Consider the following 17937-nt stretch of genomic DNA (forward strand, 5'->3'; position numbering starts at 1 on the left):
GACTCAAGAGTACATTAAGTATTTTACTGGGTGCACTTTTCAAATATGCTATTGGACAGTCACTGTGAGAGCAATAATCTCTTCTTTTGTTAACAGTATACCTCTGAAATGGCTTTCCCTGTCAGTTTGCAAAAATTCTCTTCAAAAGGCATTGCTTGAGTGCATGAACAGTCTAAACGAACGGATTATATGCTCCAATAGATATTTAATAATAAAAAATGGCACAAGAAACTAAATCCTGGGCAAAGTACAAATTTAATTTCATGTAATGCTTTCTGAATGGACTACTGCCAAGTTATTTAGTATAATCCATATATCAACATGGATAAGAGGGCCAAAGAACTTGTTTAATTGACTTTTTCAAAAGCAAACGAACACTACTGTTCCAAAAGGACATGCCAAAAGAAGGACAAAAGCCAACAGATAAACATACATATTCACAAAGGGTAGCAAACATTCCAATTCTGCAGTCATACCGCAGCTAATATTAAAGGTAAATATCACAAAAGATTACCTTAGCGGTTTCTGCCTTGGTTATTAAATGGCAAAATATTAAATTCTTTCACATTTTAACAAAGGTACACATCTCAAGATACACTGCTGATTTATATACAGCTTGTAAAGGGCAACATTGCTATTCAAAATGTAACCTTTTTAAATTCTGCTTTAAAAAATAATCTGAAAACATTTCCGGGAGGAACAAACAGACCTCTTTATATTCTCAAAATCATACTTTTCACTTAGACAAATGAACAGAAACTAGACAAAGTATTTTAGCAAATAAACAAGATAAATGCAGGTTTAATGCCTAGAACAACTGTTGCAGACAACTAAGGGGTTTTAAGCATTTTGGGAAAGATACGTTTTCTTAACTAAATTATTTAATACAATGCAAAACGCCATGAGTGAAATATACATCCTCTTCTAAACAGATCCCACGATAGTCACTATTCCAGGGCATAGAATTCTTCAGGCCACCGACAGTAGAGAGGTGTATTTAAAAATGTAAACACGAGTAAGCATGATGACACATTCAGATTATGTGCAATTTTAAGAGAATGACCAATCTGCCTGTTATAGAAAACCTTGTGTCTGTCCCCCCCGCACGTATACAAACCCATGTAGACAAATTTAAATGAAGCTGACATAGAACTGTCATAAACCAGTCCATCACTGCCCTTCCTCACCTGCATGGCCATTGGCATGTGCAGGAGCGGAGGTCTTTGTTCATTCATTCTTCCTTTATCCGGACCATCATTCCTGAAGTCTCCCAGTCCGAAACCGGAAAAGTTCCCTCCTCTCCCTCTTCCTCTCCCTCGCACCCTGCCCCGGCCCCCGAAGCGGCCCATCTTCCGCTGGCGCTCCTTCTCCTCAAACTCAAAGAGGGCTGCTTTCGCTTCTTCTGAAAGCTCTGCAATCAGAACCAGTAGTGACAGGGCCCATTTTAAGATCTTTTTAAGAGCTGTTTCACGAGATGATTGAAAATGGAATGGAGTAAATGCAACCCCTTGGTCTGCCTGTAGGTGGCGTACACGCTGTGCCTGGATTATCTTTTCTCCATCTCTCAACTCAACAAGACTTTGTTCCAAAGGAGAAGATAAAATCATAAAGCTTATCACCCATCAATATTTATATCAAAAGCACAGTTTTTCAGTGACAATGAAATCTTTGAAAAAAAGAATATGTTAGGGAAATAAAACAGCCTTTTATATTCTAACCATGTCATCAAGCACTTCTCCTCACGCGCTGTTAATACTGTGAATCAGCAATTATTTTCCCGGCACTAAATGTCGAGATTAATTTTACTATCCTCAGTAACAGAATGGTTTCAGACGACATCTTTAATCAGTAAGTAAGAAGTGCTTTCTTCCAATAGAAATAAGCTGTCACATAAGGTCACCAAAATGTGACAAAATGGAAATTGCATTTGTAACTTTAGCTGAAATGTCAATTGGCTTGTTAAATGTTTTTCTTCAGCTATTTCAAGATTTCACACTTGGGAGATGTTGAACTTGAGTCGCCTTTTTTTTTTAAAACTGGATAATTCCTTCTATTCAGAATGAGTTGGAGAGGTTCTTAGGTATACAAAATAACTTAAAGGATATGTAGCTGTTAAATACTTAATGAAGAGCTGTAACAAACGTAAAAAAACACTGAATCACTGTAAGCAAATAATGCTATAACCTATTACCTTAAAAATATTTTTAGAGCTAGTAAAAAAATGTAATACTGACAGAAATGTATAAAGAGAGAATTCTAATTGACAGAGACGTAATCTTAAAATGTAACTGCTTCCTTATGTCATTAATATAAAAAGTGTGCTATGAAACATGCGGATAGCCATGTCTAAACCCTACTGTTTTCAGAAGACAAGTCAAGACACTACCCATCATTCAGGTTATAAAATGCATACAAACGTACCTAAGGTTTCTGGAATGTTTCTTCGTTTACTTGCTGCATCGGACAGGCGTATGACGGTGACGTCCTTTCGTTCAGTTTTAAAACGCTGTCGACCTGACTCTTCATCCTCCTCCTCCTCCTCATCGGACTCTTCCCTGAGCTGCTGTTCCTGCTCAGTTTCATTCTCCATCTGAGAGTAATTGTATGTTAAGATTCAAAATAAGTTTGACACATTAAGATATATACTAAGGACTAAAAGTATCTAACACCTACGAACAGAAACCCACCATATTGGCTAAAGAGAAACAAATAATGGCATGAGTACATTCTGACCACTTGCAGAAATGATTTCAGAAGCAAAAGGGCACTAACTGACTTTTATGGTGAATTAAAAGCACTTAAAACATCTTGGATGACTCAAATTTCACCTGGACACCACACACCACGCAGAAGAATTCTAGACTGTATCATTACTTTGAAGAAATGTTAAAAGGGAACATGTTTTACCTGTCTGATTTGTATTACCCAGGTGGACAACAAGTTCTCCCACCTCTTTTTAAAGTAATCTTATCCATGAAAGATATGTTTCAATTTTGTATGGTCTTAAATTGACAGGAAAAAGACTCAACGAAGTCTTCAGTACTTTTTTAAGGTTACATTCACTTAACTCCAAAAAGTTCAAAGCACACCTTAACAAATTTACTGTTTAAACAAGTTAGGGAACTAGTGCAAGAAAACATTAACATTGCTGCTTATATCATCATACATGGTCTTTCAGCAACCAGTTTATGATGTATTTCTTATGAAATTATGAAGATAATTTAAAGACTATTTCCAATAGATTTGTCTATGCCACACGTCTGAAAATGAGAAAAACATCACCACTGAAGACTATGTGCAGTGTGTTTCTTTACCAGTTATATTTGACTATAACATTTTAGTTGACTTACAACTTCTTCCTAATTCTACAAAGTGAGAGAGAACATTTTTCTGGACATCACCAAATCCTATACTCTTCTGCAGCCATACTAAGCTAAAGAAGCCATCTTCTGCCTTGCCTTCTCTCCTGGGTCCTGACACAGACAATGCAGCTCACAGTCACAGACAGGCAAAGACAAAGTAGGTCAGCAAAGCTCTGAATGCTTGACTAGAAAACAAGCCTTGCAGTTCAGGTCATTTTTTATGTGTTCATTAGGCTTGAAAACATTTAGAATTATATAAAAAGCACCAAGTACTCCACTAAGGCTATGGCTGGCATCAGTGTTTATGTGTAGGTTAGGCAGTATAAAACCATAATCAAGACTGAGCAAACAGCTAATATTTTAATCACTAAATTTTCTTTTAATTTCAAACTATATTTTAAATGCTGCATTTAAATGGAGCTCAAAATGCTTCAGAACTAAATTCAATCTGCTTGTTTTACATGAAGATACCCTTAATGGAATTGGTCCACTGAAGATGTTTAAACTAGACACTGTTGAATTTTCAGAAGCAGCAGTTGGGAACAGCTCCAGATTGACCTACACACAACTGTGTGCTATTTAAGAGCATCCACTTACTGATTTGCTCATGCAAAGGGAATTCTTTTTAAAACATCTAAAGTTGGCCATCTATGTCATTCCCATCAATGCTAAGGATAAATCAAACACGGAAAAGGTATTAAATATCTGAATGGCGATAATTTACAGTCTACTACACTTCTCCACCACATTAGATTAATAACACTCTAATGACAATCACAAATGAATTAGCTTCCTACATTTGCTGCTTATATCAATATCAATACATGAGTCTGATAAAAATGATTTCCAAAATTGGGAAATATCTTTAAAGAACAGCACTCTGTGATATGATTACCCAATTGCTATTCCCAGCTTTCCTACTTATACCTTTCAAATACAAATTTATACCGGCACTTGGTTCCTCATCACATACCCAGTCATTGTAAAATCTAAAGAAAAAAATGCCCATACAGAAACATGGCTATTTTACGTGTTAAGCACTACAATAACTACAAACATTAGTTACAGATAACAGAGATTCGGGGAAACTACACGCTTCTTATAGCCATTAAGACTTATTAAAACAAACCCAAATAATTTCAGATTCAAAAGAAACTATCAGGTCAGGCGACACTGAGGGTTACTGTATAAATGGTAATACCTATATGTCAAAGCAGCTTTGGTGAGAGAAGATCATCGATTTGTAGCGGCTCGCAGTTCTGATTTCTTACCTCTTCTGGATCAACGGCCTGCGTGCTTGGGGTGGCTTGCTCATCCTCAGCTTCGTTCGGCGTCTCCACCTGAACCTGCAGCACAGTTTGCTGACTGTGGTAATCCTGGGAGTACTCATCATCCTTCAGATGCAAACACACACAACACGCAACTGTTTTACAGACTGCACACTGACCTAATCCTTTTCTAGCATTTCCCCCCCAAGTTAAATCCTCCTCACGCGTTTCACACAGGTTTCTGTAATGTCTACAGGTAGTAGTATGAATTTCAGAGAGTAAAATATTACTGATAACATCCAAAACAAAATCCATTCAGAAAAAAAAAAGACTTCTCATAAGGTATTTTGAAGTGCATTTTTATCAGACCCTTTCTTCAACAAGCTGTATTGTAGCTTATATATGTTAAATATGTCACATATTTAAAGTTTAATTATGGAAGCAAAAACAAGGTTTTTCACAAACAGCTTCAAATGCAGTGAAGAAACATGTAAAGGGGCTAAGTGAGCCATAAATTACCATAACAGTAGCAGCCAGCCTCATTATTATTCTTTGCAGTATTTGAAATTCAATGAGATGTAAATATTTGACACGATATACAAAAATACAAGATAAACACTCTAGTTCAGTGATGTTGAAAATATCACCTACCAACTTTGCTGTGCATGTTCCTGATTTTGTATGGGACTCATTGCCAAGAATGTTGTACACAGTGAAATAATACCTTATTGCCACATCAATGGATTAAGGCAATATTATTAGCTGCATGAAAAACTACTTTAATTTCCAAGCTAAGGAACCATGTTCCTCATTACGGTTCCTAAACATTAAATGGAAAAAGAAATGTACTCCAACAGTAAACTTCAAACTTTAATTTATAAAAAGATCAAGTTTTTAAATTGCAAGGTTAGTTTAGAGAGTGTCAGGATAGAGCAAGGTGCTATCCAGAGTAATTAACTTGCTAATACTGCATTATTAAAGACAAACACTCATTAACACCACCGCAGTAGATGGACAGTGCCCCCCTAGGAAAATGACTTAATCCCTTAAACTGTTCCAGATATTACCTCCAAATACCAGCAAACAGAAATGTTAAGCCTGAGCAGTTCAGTGCCCTTGTAAACAGAGATATAACACACAACAGATACTTTTCAAAATTACTTTTAAGTAGTGTTGTGTATTGCTGGTGAAAAGGTCAAATGCTTATCTTTAAATAGCAAAGAGAGCCATACATCTTTGTCAAAAAGGAGTCATGGCATTATTTCTTTGTAAATAATGATAAATGGACCTTGCCAGATATCCCTTCAACATCTATGGGTTAATCTCTTTATTCAGCTTGTTATGAGGTTATAAAAAATGGAGAAGAGCATCAATCATTTCAACCATATTTAAACCTTATAGGTGTCTTTAAAGAGGTCAATAATCTTTTCACCTATGCGGCACTTTATCAGATCTTGTCTAAAGCCCAGATAAAAGCTTTGCATTAACCACCTCTGACAATTGGCAGCATATCTCCACCACACAAAGCAGCTTTTTTCCACAAGGATACAGCCCTCAAGGTCACAATTCCACACCGGCTCAGAGCCGACAGAAGAGTATTACCTACCGCCAAACAAGCTGTCAACACAAACTTTGTCAGAGAGCAGATAAATAAACTGGCAGAGAGTGATAATAGATCTAATTTCCCCCCCTCCCATGGGACGGAAATAGATTTCAAATCAGCCCTAAACCAAGGGAGGAAAGCAATGTTATCTTTTGAGATACAATAGAGAGGACTTACTTGAAATTCATCATCTAGTGGGTCATTGATTTCAATGTCTAACACTTCACCGTTGTAAATTTCTTCCTCAGCCTGCTCTCCTGTGTATTCTATTTGGTCCTCTGCCAGCTCAGCATCAGTGGCTTCATACTGTTCTGCATACTCTTCTTGTGAATAACCCTCCACCCCCTCTCCACCTTCGTAGTCCTCAGCTTCCAAATTTTCGTTGCCGTCTGTGTAGTCTGCATCTCCCAAGGACTGCTCGTTAAGGTCGAACGAAGAAACCAGAGTAGCTGTAGTGTTGAGGCTTACGGTCATTCCTTGGGCACTGCATGATATGAAGAGTACACTTTTAGTTTTGTCCCTTTCTTTTCAATTTCCTATGTTACAATGTTAAAGGAATGCAGGTCACGTTTTGCACAGATAACTGGTATCTTATTCGGCACATTAGATTAATGATTGATAATGATTAGATTATAAGATTACAACCATACAGAAATGTGCAGAACATTGCACTGCACACAGAAGGAATGAGGCAAAATACTCAAATCATAATAATTTTTCCATAAGAGTTTCTGCTTGGACAGTTCAAAACAATTTTCACTCTTTCTCAGAGAACAGTACACCAGCTAAAACTTTTTATATCTGCACAAAACACTCTTTTGGTGGTTACAGATGAAAGCTGCTTCTGATTTTCTCCATCACAAATACACTGAGGGTGTACCCCGAACTGATCTACACACCTGTAAGGAATCTAATTTAATAAAGTGGTTTTGAGTATATGTGGCGTAGTGAGCATAAAATATAACTAGATATGTTTCACAATATGCGGTTTTAGACCATACCACCTCACTCCCAGTACTAGCTAAAAATGACTACTATACCTAATATTTTGATCTTCTTCATCACTCTGTAGCAAGTCATCATTCAGCTCTTCATCTGACATATCAGAAGGATTCTAAAACAAATCAAAACCAGAAAGATAATTGAGTTGCCAGAAAATACTTGAAACGTCAACCAAAACAGAATACAGATTTGTTTTGCATTTATTTGCATATGTGAATCTAACAGTAAAGAAAAGAAAGTTATTTTTTCTGATATGGAAGATTTCCACCAGATCTCAGGGCTGACACCAAAAGAATAAAAAATGGACTAGATATTTATGAATGCCTACTTATTAATGTCAGCCCTGAATGGTTCACTAATGCCCCACAACAATTAAGGTATGGTATTTGGATGGAAATTGTTCCTACTTGATACACAGAGTGCTGAAACTCATAATATGAGGTAATGTAAAAGGGCTACTACATACTTATTCTATGAACACTATAGCAAAAGTAATTTGTCTCCAAATAAATCAACATTTTAATCAAATCAGTATAGTATGCTAGATATTTTGATATGTATATTTCAGACACCATCAGTGACAGGTAAAAACTATGAGCATGAGAAAGTGAGCCTTACCTTTTTGGCCGTAAGCCAATCATCATCAAGTAAGTCGTATTCCAAATCACTGTGGGTTGGGAGAGAAAGGACATATAACGGCAGCTGTAAACAGGTACTGAACTGATTAGATTAGAACTAGGTATTTCATTGTGAATTTGTATTCCATTTCAACATTTTACTTTAACAGTAAGACTATTTTCTACATTAACAACCAGGTTTGAAAAGAAGCATAGTAGTGAGAACCTGTATTTTATCTCATCCTCTTAAGGAAAATAATGGGTTTATGTTACTGTTTAGTGTTTATGTAAATAAAGTCTAATTTTTAAAACCTATATAAAATTCTGTAGATGTTATTTCAGAACAGGTGCACATTGTACAAAATGCATGCAAGTTATTAAAACTATCAAGGAAATTGGCTCAAGTACTCTCAGAATGCTGATCTTTAATTGTTTTTACACTGAACATGGTCACAAATCTGATACAGATGGTAACAAAAATACATTAACATCTACCCAGTACTTAAGTTCAGTGGCAGATGATTCAGTTGCAAAAAAAAAATGAAAATGAAAAGGCTAATGTAGCAAATTGGAAATGTACGCATCTTAAAGGGTTTCAAGTTTATTTGTTGGAATATACTTCAGTTAATGCAGAATGTCAGTCACAGAGGCACCTGCAAACTATAAACATGACATCCACCTATGTCTTTCACAGAATGTCCTATAGATTGAGGTATGGAATCCAGAAGTGAGCCTTCCCTGCCCAGTCATTAAATAAGGCTTGGGTTCAAAACACTGACAGCTAAATAATACTGCACACGCCTGCCAGCACTGCTAGACAGCGTGTTATCTAGTGTAAAGTACTGTTTAATTTTCTACCCCAGAAGCTCCAGAGATGTTTTTGCATTTTAATTACTTGCAGGGTACAGTTGGCAGTCAGATAGGAAGACACCGGTGTGACACACCAATCGGGGAGCTCACATCAGAATTTTGCTACAGACTGGGTGACAGTTGCTGGCAACACAACACATTTCACCCTGGTTTTCATATTCCATCTTGACACATCATGAAAATACAAATTTTCAAGGTTTTTCCTGACTTTTGCATTGCATTGTGGCTTACTTGTGATAAAACTGGATGCCTAGTCATACTCCTATTCCATTATCAAACGCCATGTGTTCGCCAACACATTTCAAACAATAAAAGTTAACTGGCATTGCTAATACAGCACTGTATTAACCTCTGGCTCAACCTGTAAACTGAGCACAGGCCGAACTCAAGAATCATGGGCTTGTGTCTGGGTTATGTCACTAGCCGACTTTGACCAGGATTGCTCAAGTGGTGGCTCAGGGACCCAGCCACCTCTTTGCGCCTTCTGTTAATACTTCTATTAAACTCCACAGAGCCTCACGAATTAAAAAAACTGTCCACGTGACAGATACATCTCAAAGATCACAAAATTCTATTGCTGACATTTAACTAAACAAATATTTCTCTGTGAACGCTGAAATCTACAGATCACTTTCAGTTTACGACAGCCAGTCAGTCATATTCTATCTTTACTTGTTTCACCAATTTTTTTTTGCAGCAGTCCCAAAAGTACTTAGAACATGTACAGATGGTCACCACACTAATTTGTGTTGAATCAAAAGCAGATTTTTAATACTATTACTTTAAGTGATCACTGACAGCTGATTTTGCTTTTATGCTCTGACGCAACACGGCATGAACTACAGAACAGTGCCCTTCCGGAGAACAGTTTGCTCAACATTTTGTATCTTTAACGTTACTGAGCACTTTTTCAAGAAATTCAAAAATCTCACTTAAAATGTTCTCATCATAATTTTAATTCCCTTTTTATTAATAATCAAGTATTAAAGAGAGCAAACAGAGTGGAGATCCCTACACAACTGAACTTACATAGAGAGTTGGTACATGCTACAGCTTTGGGAAGACGGTGCAGTCAGTCATGAGCAATATTACAGCCCTTGGGTGAATACATAACATCACTTTATTAGCCCTATACAATTTCTTGCATTAGGAATTCGTCTTTTCGCATACCCCAGCTTGCTCTCCATGAGACACAGGCACACAGACAGGGAGAGAGAAGCTTGGGGTCAGAGCGCAGGGTCAGCCATTGTACAGCGCCCCTGGAGCAGTTGGGGTTAAGGGCCTTGCTCAGGGGCCCAACAGAGTAGGATTCCTCTGCCGGCTGCAGGATTCAAACCGGCAACCTTCCAGCCACAGGCGCAGATCCTTAGCCACAGAGCCACCGCTCCGCTCCGAATACGGACAGCGCAGGGACAAGGTAGCACTTCTATCGCAGCTAGAGGCATTACAGACTAAACTGCAGCCACAGTCCTCGCAGATACAGATGTCTCAGCAGAATTCCCAACCAGTGCAGTGACCGTACAACCAGTTTACTCCGTCTCAAGACAGGGTAAGTGATCACGATTACCGAACCCGGGACTAGATTGCAGTATCTGTTGCCCTGCTGCCAGTCCGATGTAAGCACAATAACTTTCACCATCAACCAGCGTCCTCCCACAAGATGTGTCACTAAAGAGGCACATTGCAGACAGAACCCGAGCAGGATCAGAAAGTGGCCAACCATGTTTTAATTTACTATGGGGCAAAAAAAAAAAAGATGTACAATAAAGAAATAATTAGAATATGGCAGGTGCTCTTTGGTGAGCCTGGGGCTTTATTACAACGGTTACCTCAGTCCTCCTTTAGTTTGCTACGCTGAATGTTTAGACTGTACATTTCGGCTTTTCGGTCAGCTTCTCCTGAAGGTGTCCGTTTCTCAAAAGCACTGCAAAGGCACCCTCACGTTTTCTCCATCAGTGCTCATGTAGCACAGCCAGAGGCTACCTAATTAACACGCACAGTCATCTGCTCAACCAAGTTACTGTCTTATTCAGCCAAACCAGTAAATAAAAAGTTGGGGGGAAAAAACGGCAGCATGATGTTCTTCTTTTCGGCCCTGAGACGCAGAGACAATACCAACTGAATGTCATGGACTGTACAATACACCTTAATACCTGTAGTTTGCAACAAATGGCTGCTGTGAAACCCAGGAGAGACAGGAATCCAGATCTCCAGGACACCAGCACTGCTCTGCCAAGACAGCTGGTTTGTCTAGAACACCTAATGATAAATGCTTATGCCGAATTCTAATCACAAGCTGAATGCAAAGCCTTTTATTTCACATGTCTATAAAGATTTGGACATAATTCGTCCATCTATTAGGTTAACAATAATGCAGAAATGTCAGTATAAAATACATATATCCCAATAATGCACTTTTTTCCTAGTCTGATCACATTGTTAATATGTATGTTCACACAGTTTTGCTCCTTTTGTTATTTTGATTCATCATCCCATTAATCAATGAATGATGACTGAATTTTGCAACACACTTCCATAGCAAACAAATTTAAAATGTATATGTACAGAAACCAATGTACTACGTACACAATGTACAGAAACAAAGCAACTGTACACAGCAGCTCATGATTCAGTTGCTGAGAGCATCATCCCCTGTTGAAGTCAGACCAAGCAAGCAGGCAGATCATGCTAGGATCACAAAACCAATTTTAGAACATGAACCCAACCACAGAGTATCGTCCACTGGGCCATAATTCTCTTCACAGCTATCTGTAAAGAGGAAAACAGTGCTAATGTAAGTATCCCCAAGGATGCCAAAGCACTTCATACACAGGAGGGGAACAACCTCATCTACCACTGAAGTACAGCAGCTGCTTGGTTGACATGTGGCAGCATATTATGGTGCCAGCATATGAGAGAGGATCAAAGAAAGAAGACTCCTGCAAGTAGTCTCATAGCTGTCATGTTCACAACCTGTTGAAAACCTCCCCTGGAACAAGTGAATGTACTAAGAGAGCAAGTACTAGTTAATCATTGTTATAAATGGCTAGTTTTATCCACACAAATCTAAAGTTGTTAAAAGCAACAGGGCTAGTTTCATAACTCATTAAGTCATTCTGAAAAATGAAACGACAAAATAAAAAATAAAAATTGCAAAAGGAGCACTAAAACAAAATCACTAAGAAAAGATTGTGATTTTGACAGACACAGAGTGGACTATAGCATTAAGGATTATAATTAGAAGTGATAAAAGGGTTCAGTTGGGACAGCCAAAATACTGTAATTTAACACTATACCATTTGTTAATAAACCGAAGGATGCTTAGCTTGACTGGTATTTTAATTTATTTTCCTCAGGCCAGCTCAAATTTAATTCTCATATGGTACCACCTAGCTTGTTCATTGACTATTATTTCATCTGCCTAGGGGTTTCGCCTTCACAGAGATTTTAAAGGACAAAATATTAAAGATCTTAGTTTGGACAGCATACTCAAATTATACTGCATAGTTAGACTTACTTAGATTCCTAATTTTATTTACTTTTTTTTTTAAATCTAAAGCTAATTCACTGTCAAAGCTCCAAAACTAAAGAAAAGAATTCTACAGCCGACACCAGTCACTACTTTCAGAGTTGATGCTTTACTTTCAGAGTTCAATGCTGACCTTCACATGAGCAAAGATATTTTCATTTTAGGTTGACTAACTTTAAAATTTACTTTGTACTGTTCTCATAGTTACATAGTTAAAAGCCTGAAATCTTGGTGACTCTTTTGGAGTAATAAAACTATCACTGAGTATAAATACTCTGTGTATATAGTGAATACTTAGTGAACTACCACTGGCTTTATCACAGACAGATCTAACCTCTCCATCTCCAGCCCACGGCTGCACCACAGGGGTGTGCTGCAGTCTGGCAGATCCTCATGGAATCTATCATTCTTTGGGGTCACAGCTGCTGCAGTGGGCAGGGCCTCAGACTGACAGATTAAAGTCACCACTTTCCCTTTAAATGTTTCTCAAAAGCTTGTTCCCACATTTCCGCGTCAAGTGTTTGATCTCGACTGCTATAATTTAAAACAAACTTTTTACTGTGATCGTATCCAGGATTGGCACCAGAGACAAACCATCTTTTTGATGGCCTGAACTAAGTTCCCTGCATGCTATTCGGCAGATTGACATTGTATGTGACTGAGAAAATTGAATTTTCACAGCAATTTGAATTGTTGTATAAAGATATAATTTAGGGTCTTTTTAAATGCAGGAGAATTTTAACATTTTCCACTGTTTGGAAAAAATCATAGTGTTTTGTGCTATATACACACTAAGCAGAATATATGCGTAATAACACAAAAAGCCATTGATTCGGACTTCTAGGTCTGCAACCAAGGAACTAACCATGGTTAGAGTCCCTAAAGACTATTTGTGTCAAGTTATAGAGTCCTGGAAACTAGATGGAAAACTAAGTTACTTTTAATGGCAAGGGGTTTCAACAAAATGCATTTGTTACATTCAGGACCTTTCTGTCATTCAAGGATTTATTTTAGTAGCTCAGTCAAACTACAAAAAGGCAGATGAGAAGGTTTTTTTGTGATAATTTTATTTAAAGATATTAAGTTGGATTTTGTATACCTAATAAATATGTAAAGGATCTCACTCTGATTTAATTGTAAGCACTGCTTTGCATTTCAGAAGGGAAGACACCTAAATTATTTTTCACATTCACAGACACTAAAAGTAATTTGATTTGAAGTACAAACCTACAGGTGCTCCTGACTCAAGTCCAATATTAAAGAATGGCTGAAGTCGAGATATGAGAAGATAGCAGAAATGTAAAAATACTGTCATTATACTGGGTGTTGTTGGCCATATGCTCCTTACACAGTTAAAAGCCAGGATCCAGCTGTTTCCTTGCTTTTCTCAAGTGGCATTTTTAAATTAAAAATTGAAAGTTGAAGTGCCTCGATTGTTAATGGCACACTTAAACTTACTAATCCTATGTAATACAGGGCACACCTGACATGCATAAGTCTCCTCTACTCCCTTGCATTTGTAATAAGTCTAACAAGTGAAAAAATTGGTGGCCTGCAGCTTGTGAAGGTATGACCTAGAGCAGTGTTTCCAAACCTTTGTGCTATCAGAAATGAATATGTGATGGTGAGCTTTGGAAAAAGCACACTGAAGAAGGATGAACAGATAAGAAATAGTCATTTCCAGGGCAGCAGGAACCAGTAAAACTGATACCATGGTCAGTACCACTTTGTTTTTTTTAGTTTCGAGACCCAGTCTTTAACATCTGTCCAACCTCTTCATTGCCACTAATCATTTACGGTTAACCCTTTCTATTAACCTATTTACCTGTCCAGCAGACTGCAACTACTTTGGAAATGAGTGAGTGAATAAATCTGAGATTTTATAATCCCTTTTTATTAGCAAAACACTTAAGCAGTGCATGCAATTCAACAAACTGATCAATGCATGTATTTTTTTCTCCTTAACATTATCAGCAACAAATGGAAGAACTTGTATATTACGAATCTGACACTTCAATAATTTTATTGGACATCAGCAGATGCCTTGTGAATGGAACCTAAGAACACACTGGTGGTTTCTGTCTGTAACCTGTCACCACAAGTCTGTGAAAGTCCAGAATGTGAACATCTGCTGCAGATCCTCCTACATGGCACCTAAAACTCAAGAATCAAAGAAAAGGTTGAAGGGTCAGCCATGAAAATGGTTCAGTCAGGGCCTGCTTGATCTGTCTGACTTCTCTCTCAATGTTAAACTCAAGTAGTTCAATCTGACAAATGTACAGATACTCTAACAGTTTAAATGAGGAAAAAGGGGGACAAGGTCTCGTCCTAACTTTTGTAATACGAGAATACATAAGTTTCCTAAATATGCAACACCCAAGCCATGAACCAGAAAACAAAAAACTAACATACGCTGCTCTTATCTGTAAGCAACGTTCTGTACACAGTCCAAATACGCAGTGAAATACAAATTCACTGTCACAATCAAACATAAGGACAAAACATAAATGAGTTCCAGAAAACAGGCTCAATCAGCAATGAAGTGGCTGTAATAGCTCACTGGCTCTATTGACAATGTGGTTCTGCCCATTTTATTAACGCATCAGGCTGTGTGGATCCATTTAACAGAGAGGAATCTCAAGCAAGAGGTATACTCTATTACTGCAGTGTTAGGGTCAGACACCTCCTTGGGTGGAAAATGGATGGAGTTACCAAACGTGGAGCACTTTCTTGACCTTCCACACGCAGTATAAAAACATCTTCCCTCTTTATTATTCACTCATACCATATGAGAGGATAAACAGAGTAAAACAATTACTTCAGAATCAACACAAGCTAAGAAACTGGACAAAAAACCCTCCAGAGCAATTAAGTTAAACTAACATCGGTAATCCCTCAACTATAATTTAAACTCTATATCTGAAGCAGTGGCAAAGGTTAATCCCGATTGCCTGAAGTAAAATTAATGTGCCAGTCATAATAATGCACACGTTCCCGTGATGGCTATTTTGAACAAGGAATCTGCAGACATACCTGTCCAAGTCATCATCTCCAGTTCTTCTTCTTCTTGACCTCTCGGCGCCTGGCTTGTCAAACTGATCAAACTCGTCATCTGGAAACATAAAAACAGCAATGACATTAAGATGTTGTGCTGCACACCACCGTGATGTGGAAAACCTAATGACAATACACAAGCCAGGTACATTACAGTTGTCCTACTGAAAAGGTCTTAGCTCAAAGTAAATAAGACAATCACTTTAGACTTTTCAAAGTACATAGGTACTGAGAATTAGGTAACACAAAAAACAGTACAACATGAAATACGTAATAAAACTTGTTCATATGCAGTTCATATAGTTTTTTTCTGCTACAAAAAGACTTTTCAAGGAAGTCTGTGGACCATTTTACCAGGACTCAACTCAGGGTATATGATTTAATCTCTAATGTGCAGTAAACTACCACTGTGACCAGACGATCCAGAATTCCACCTGTATCTCAGGCATTTGTTAACAAGCTATTTCACAAAGTTCCAGGATTCGTGCATGTTTAAACTTTGTACTTTCATGTTGTTTAATTTTTTCCAAAGTTTTTTTTTATACCAAGATAAACAAAGAGCATGGTTAATATCTGAATAACACACTGGTTTCATTATGAATAACATGAGTCTGCTCCGTTTGTGGAATTAAATCCCAAACACATAATGTAGCAGGTGGCCTGGTGTACCGCTTTACACTTAAAAAAAAAGCTTCATGTTAAGGTTTCCCCATGAACGTACAAGGTTGTATTTTTAAATGTTTTCTTCAGTGCAGATAACCCTGCTGAAGTATTTTCTCCCCTTTCGCTACTCCTTGTGGTTTACCAGTTTTGTTCCATATCAATGCAGAGTATGTCAAAATACTGTTCTCCTTCATTTTATACAACTTCAAATGCGTCACAAACCTTAAAATTCTGCTACTGTAAAACCTAAATTAAAGCCCGATTAGCATTCATAATAGTATGACTGGTATAGTATAAGAAGAACAGAACTAACAAAAAAAAAATCACATAACTCTTCAAAATGGTATCCTTTAAAGGTAGCAGGTTCTCTTCTATAATGGCATTGTGACCTGTTGAATGGTTCCGTGACCATGGTAGTTAGCAGTGCTTCCTCCCAGCTCAAAGATGGAGTCCCAAGTACAATTCCAGCCTTCCATTCCAGAGGGCACTTTCTGTTATCCCTCATGTCCCACATAGCCAAGATCTACAGACCTTACTTCATTGGCCAACCTGATGACTCATGCCTTTGTGTCTCATTACCACAGCCTAGTATGACGAGGGCAAACCATTCACAAAAGGAAAACTGCCACATAACCACATCAAAGAATGTAGACTGCCTAAGACATGGAGATAACTGTGGCCATCGTGACAATTCCACCACCCGCATGCTAACATTCTCCCACGTCTAGTGTATCTTTCACAGACCAGAGCTTGAAGATGACAATACTTCGCTCATCGGACAACTGCAACATTGCTGAACTAAAAGGACAAAAACCCAATTGTTCAAAGGTGTGGACAGCACATCACTCATGACTCCTATAACTGCCTTGACTGAATACATCTTGTGGTTGAACAATCCAATACACAGATGTTTTGGAGCACACAGTAGTGATCTGCTGCTGCTGTTGTCCTACAGCTCGAGAATCCAAAATCATATGGGATGAAGCTCAGGGGTCAATCTCTCTCAACGTTGAATAGTGTTAATTCCGTCAGTTTTCCAATGAATATCAAATCTTTTGTAGAATCGTCCACCGTGGACTTTTTTCAATGAACCTTTGATCAGACTGAATGATTGTAGAACTACAAGGTCACATTCTTAGAAACAATTTTACATTTCAATCTGTAGTTCATTTCTATTGCTAGAATTACAATACGCTTTAATGTAGCCTTGTAATTACTACATTATATTAGCATTTCCCTTACAACAGCTTTCTGAAATTTATGCTCATCATTAATCTCTTTGCTGATCACATCAAGCGTGACAGAAATGCAGAATTTTGCTGCACTCCTCTACAGCTCCTGCACATTTCAGCGTGTCAATACCCAATTACAACAGAAAATAAAAGTTGCTGGGGGTGGGCAAGGCAAAGTTGAATGTTTCCAATGATCATTTTGACTGAAAGTTATGCAATAACTGATTGGTTTACAGGGCTGACTATGTCCCACAGATTCTGATGACCTACACATTCTGAGATGTATTCTGAGCCTTTTTTTTATTTCACAATTGGTTCACCCGAAATGTCAGTTGGTTTTGTAACATTCTTCCAGACTAGACTAACCCAATGACCATCCATGAGAATACTTAGAAGTTTCTTAAATATTTCCAGACAATAAGATGTTAAGACAAAAAAGGAATTAAAGAGTAAAGAAATAAAGGAATAAAGGAATTTTAATTGAATTGAATAATAAAAATTAAAGTTCCAAGCATGATGACTTACTGTGATTGCAAGGATATTTCTTTTTTTAGCTTTTAAAGAATTAGATTGTCTTCTTCCATCTTGAGAACTGCTGTACCACCTAAACTGCAGACCTTCAAAAACAACTTTGTCATTTATAATTGATTAGAAATTAGAACTAATACATTTATAATTTGCTTATTTGGGGGAATCTGAAAATGATCATAAATTCTTAGGCTTCAGAAATCCCAGGG

The 17937-nt window shown here is 37.6% G+C and overlaps 1 protein-coding gene across 6 annotated transcripts in view; it reads right to left on the minus strand.

Annotated features, from left to right (window-relative positions):
- The window catches only part of rbm33a (RNA binding motif protein 33a), a 61262-nt gene that overhangs the window by 39381 nt on the left and 3944 nt on the right, over nt 1-17937 (minus strand). For all 6 annotated transcript variants that reach the window (XR_015940981.1, XM_088643855.1, XM_088643856.1 and 3 more), the window contains exons 2-8: nt 15285-15363; nt 7854-7902; nt 7274-7347; nt 6411-6717; nt 4634-4756; nt 2422-2590; nt 1188-1411 (exon numbers count right to left, since the gene is read on the minus strand). Coding sequence is in view for 5 of the 6 variants with exons in the window: in XM_088643855.1 (XP_088499981.1) it covers nt 1188-1411; nt 2422-2590; nt 4634-4756; nt 6411-6717; nt 7274-7347; nt 7854-7902; nt 15285-15363 (1025 nt within the window). In the remaining variant the exon portion in view is untranslated. The remainder of the gene's footprint in view (nt 1-1187; nt 1412-2421; nt 2591-4633; nt 4757-6410; nt 6718-7273; nt 7348-7853; nt 7903-15284; nt 15364-17937) is intronic.

The sequence above is a fragment of the Lepisosteus platostomus genome, chromosome 8, assembly GCF_059453375.1.
Source record: "Lepisosteus platostomus isolate fLepPlt1 chromosome 8, fLepPlt1.hap1, whole genome shotgun sequence".
Taxonomy (NCBI): domain Eukaryota; kingdom Metazoa; phylum Chordata; class Actinopteri; order Semionotiformes; family Lepisosteidae; genus Lepisosteus; species Lepisosteus platostomus.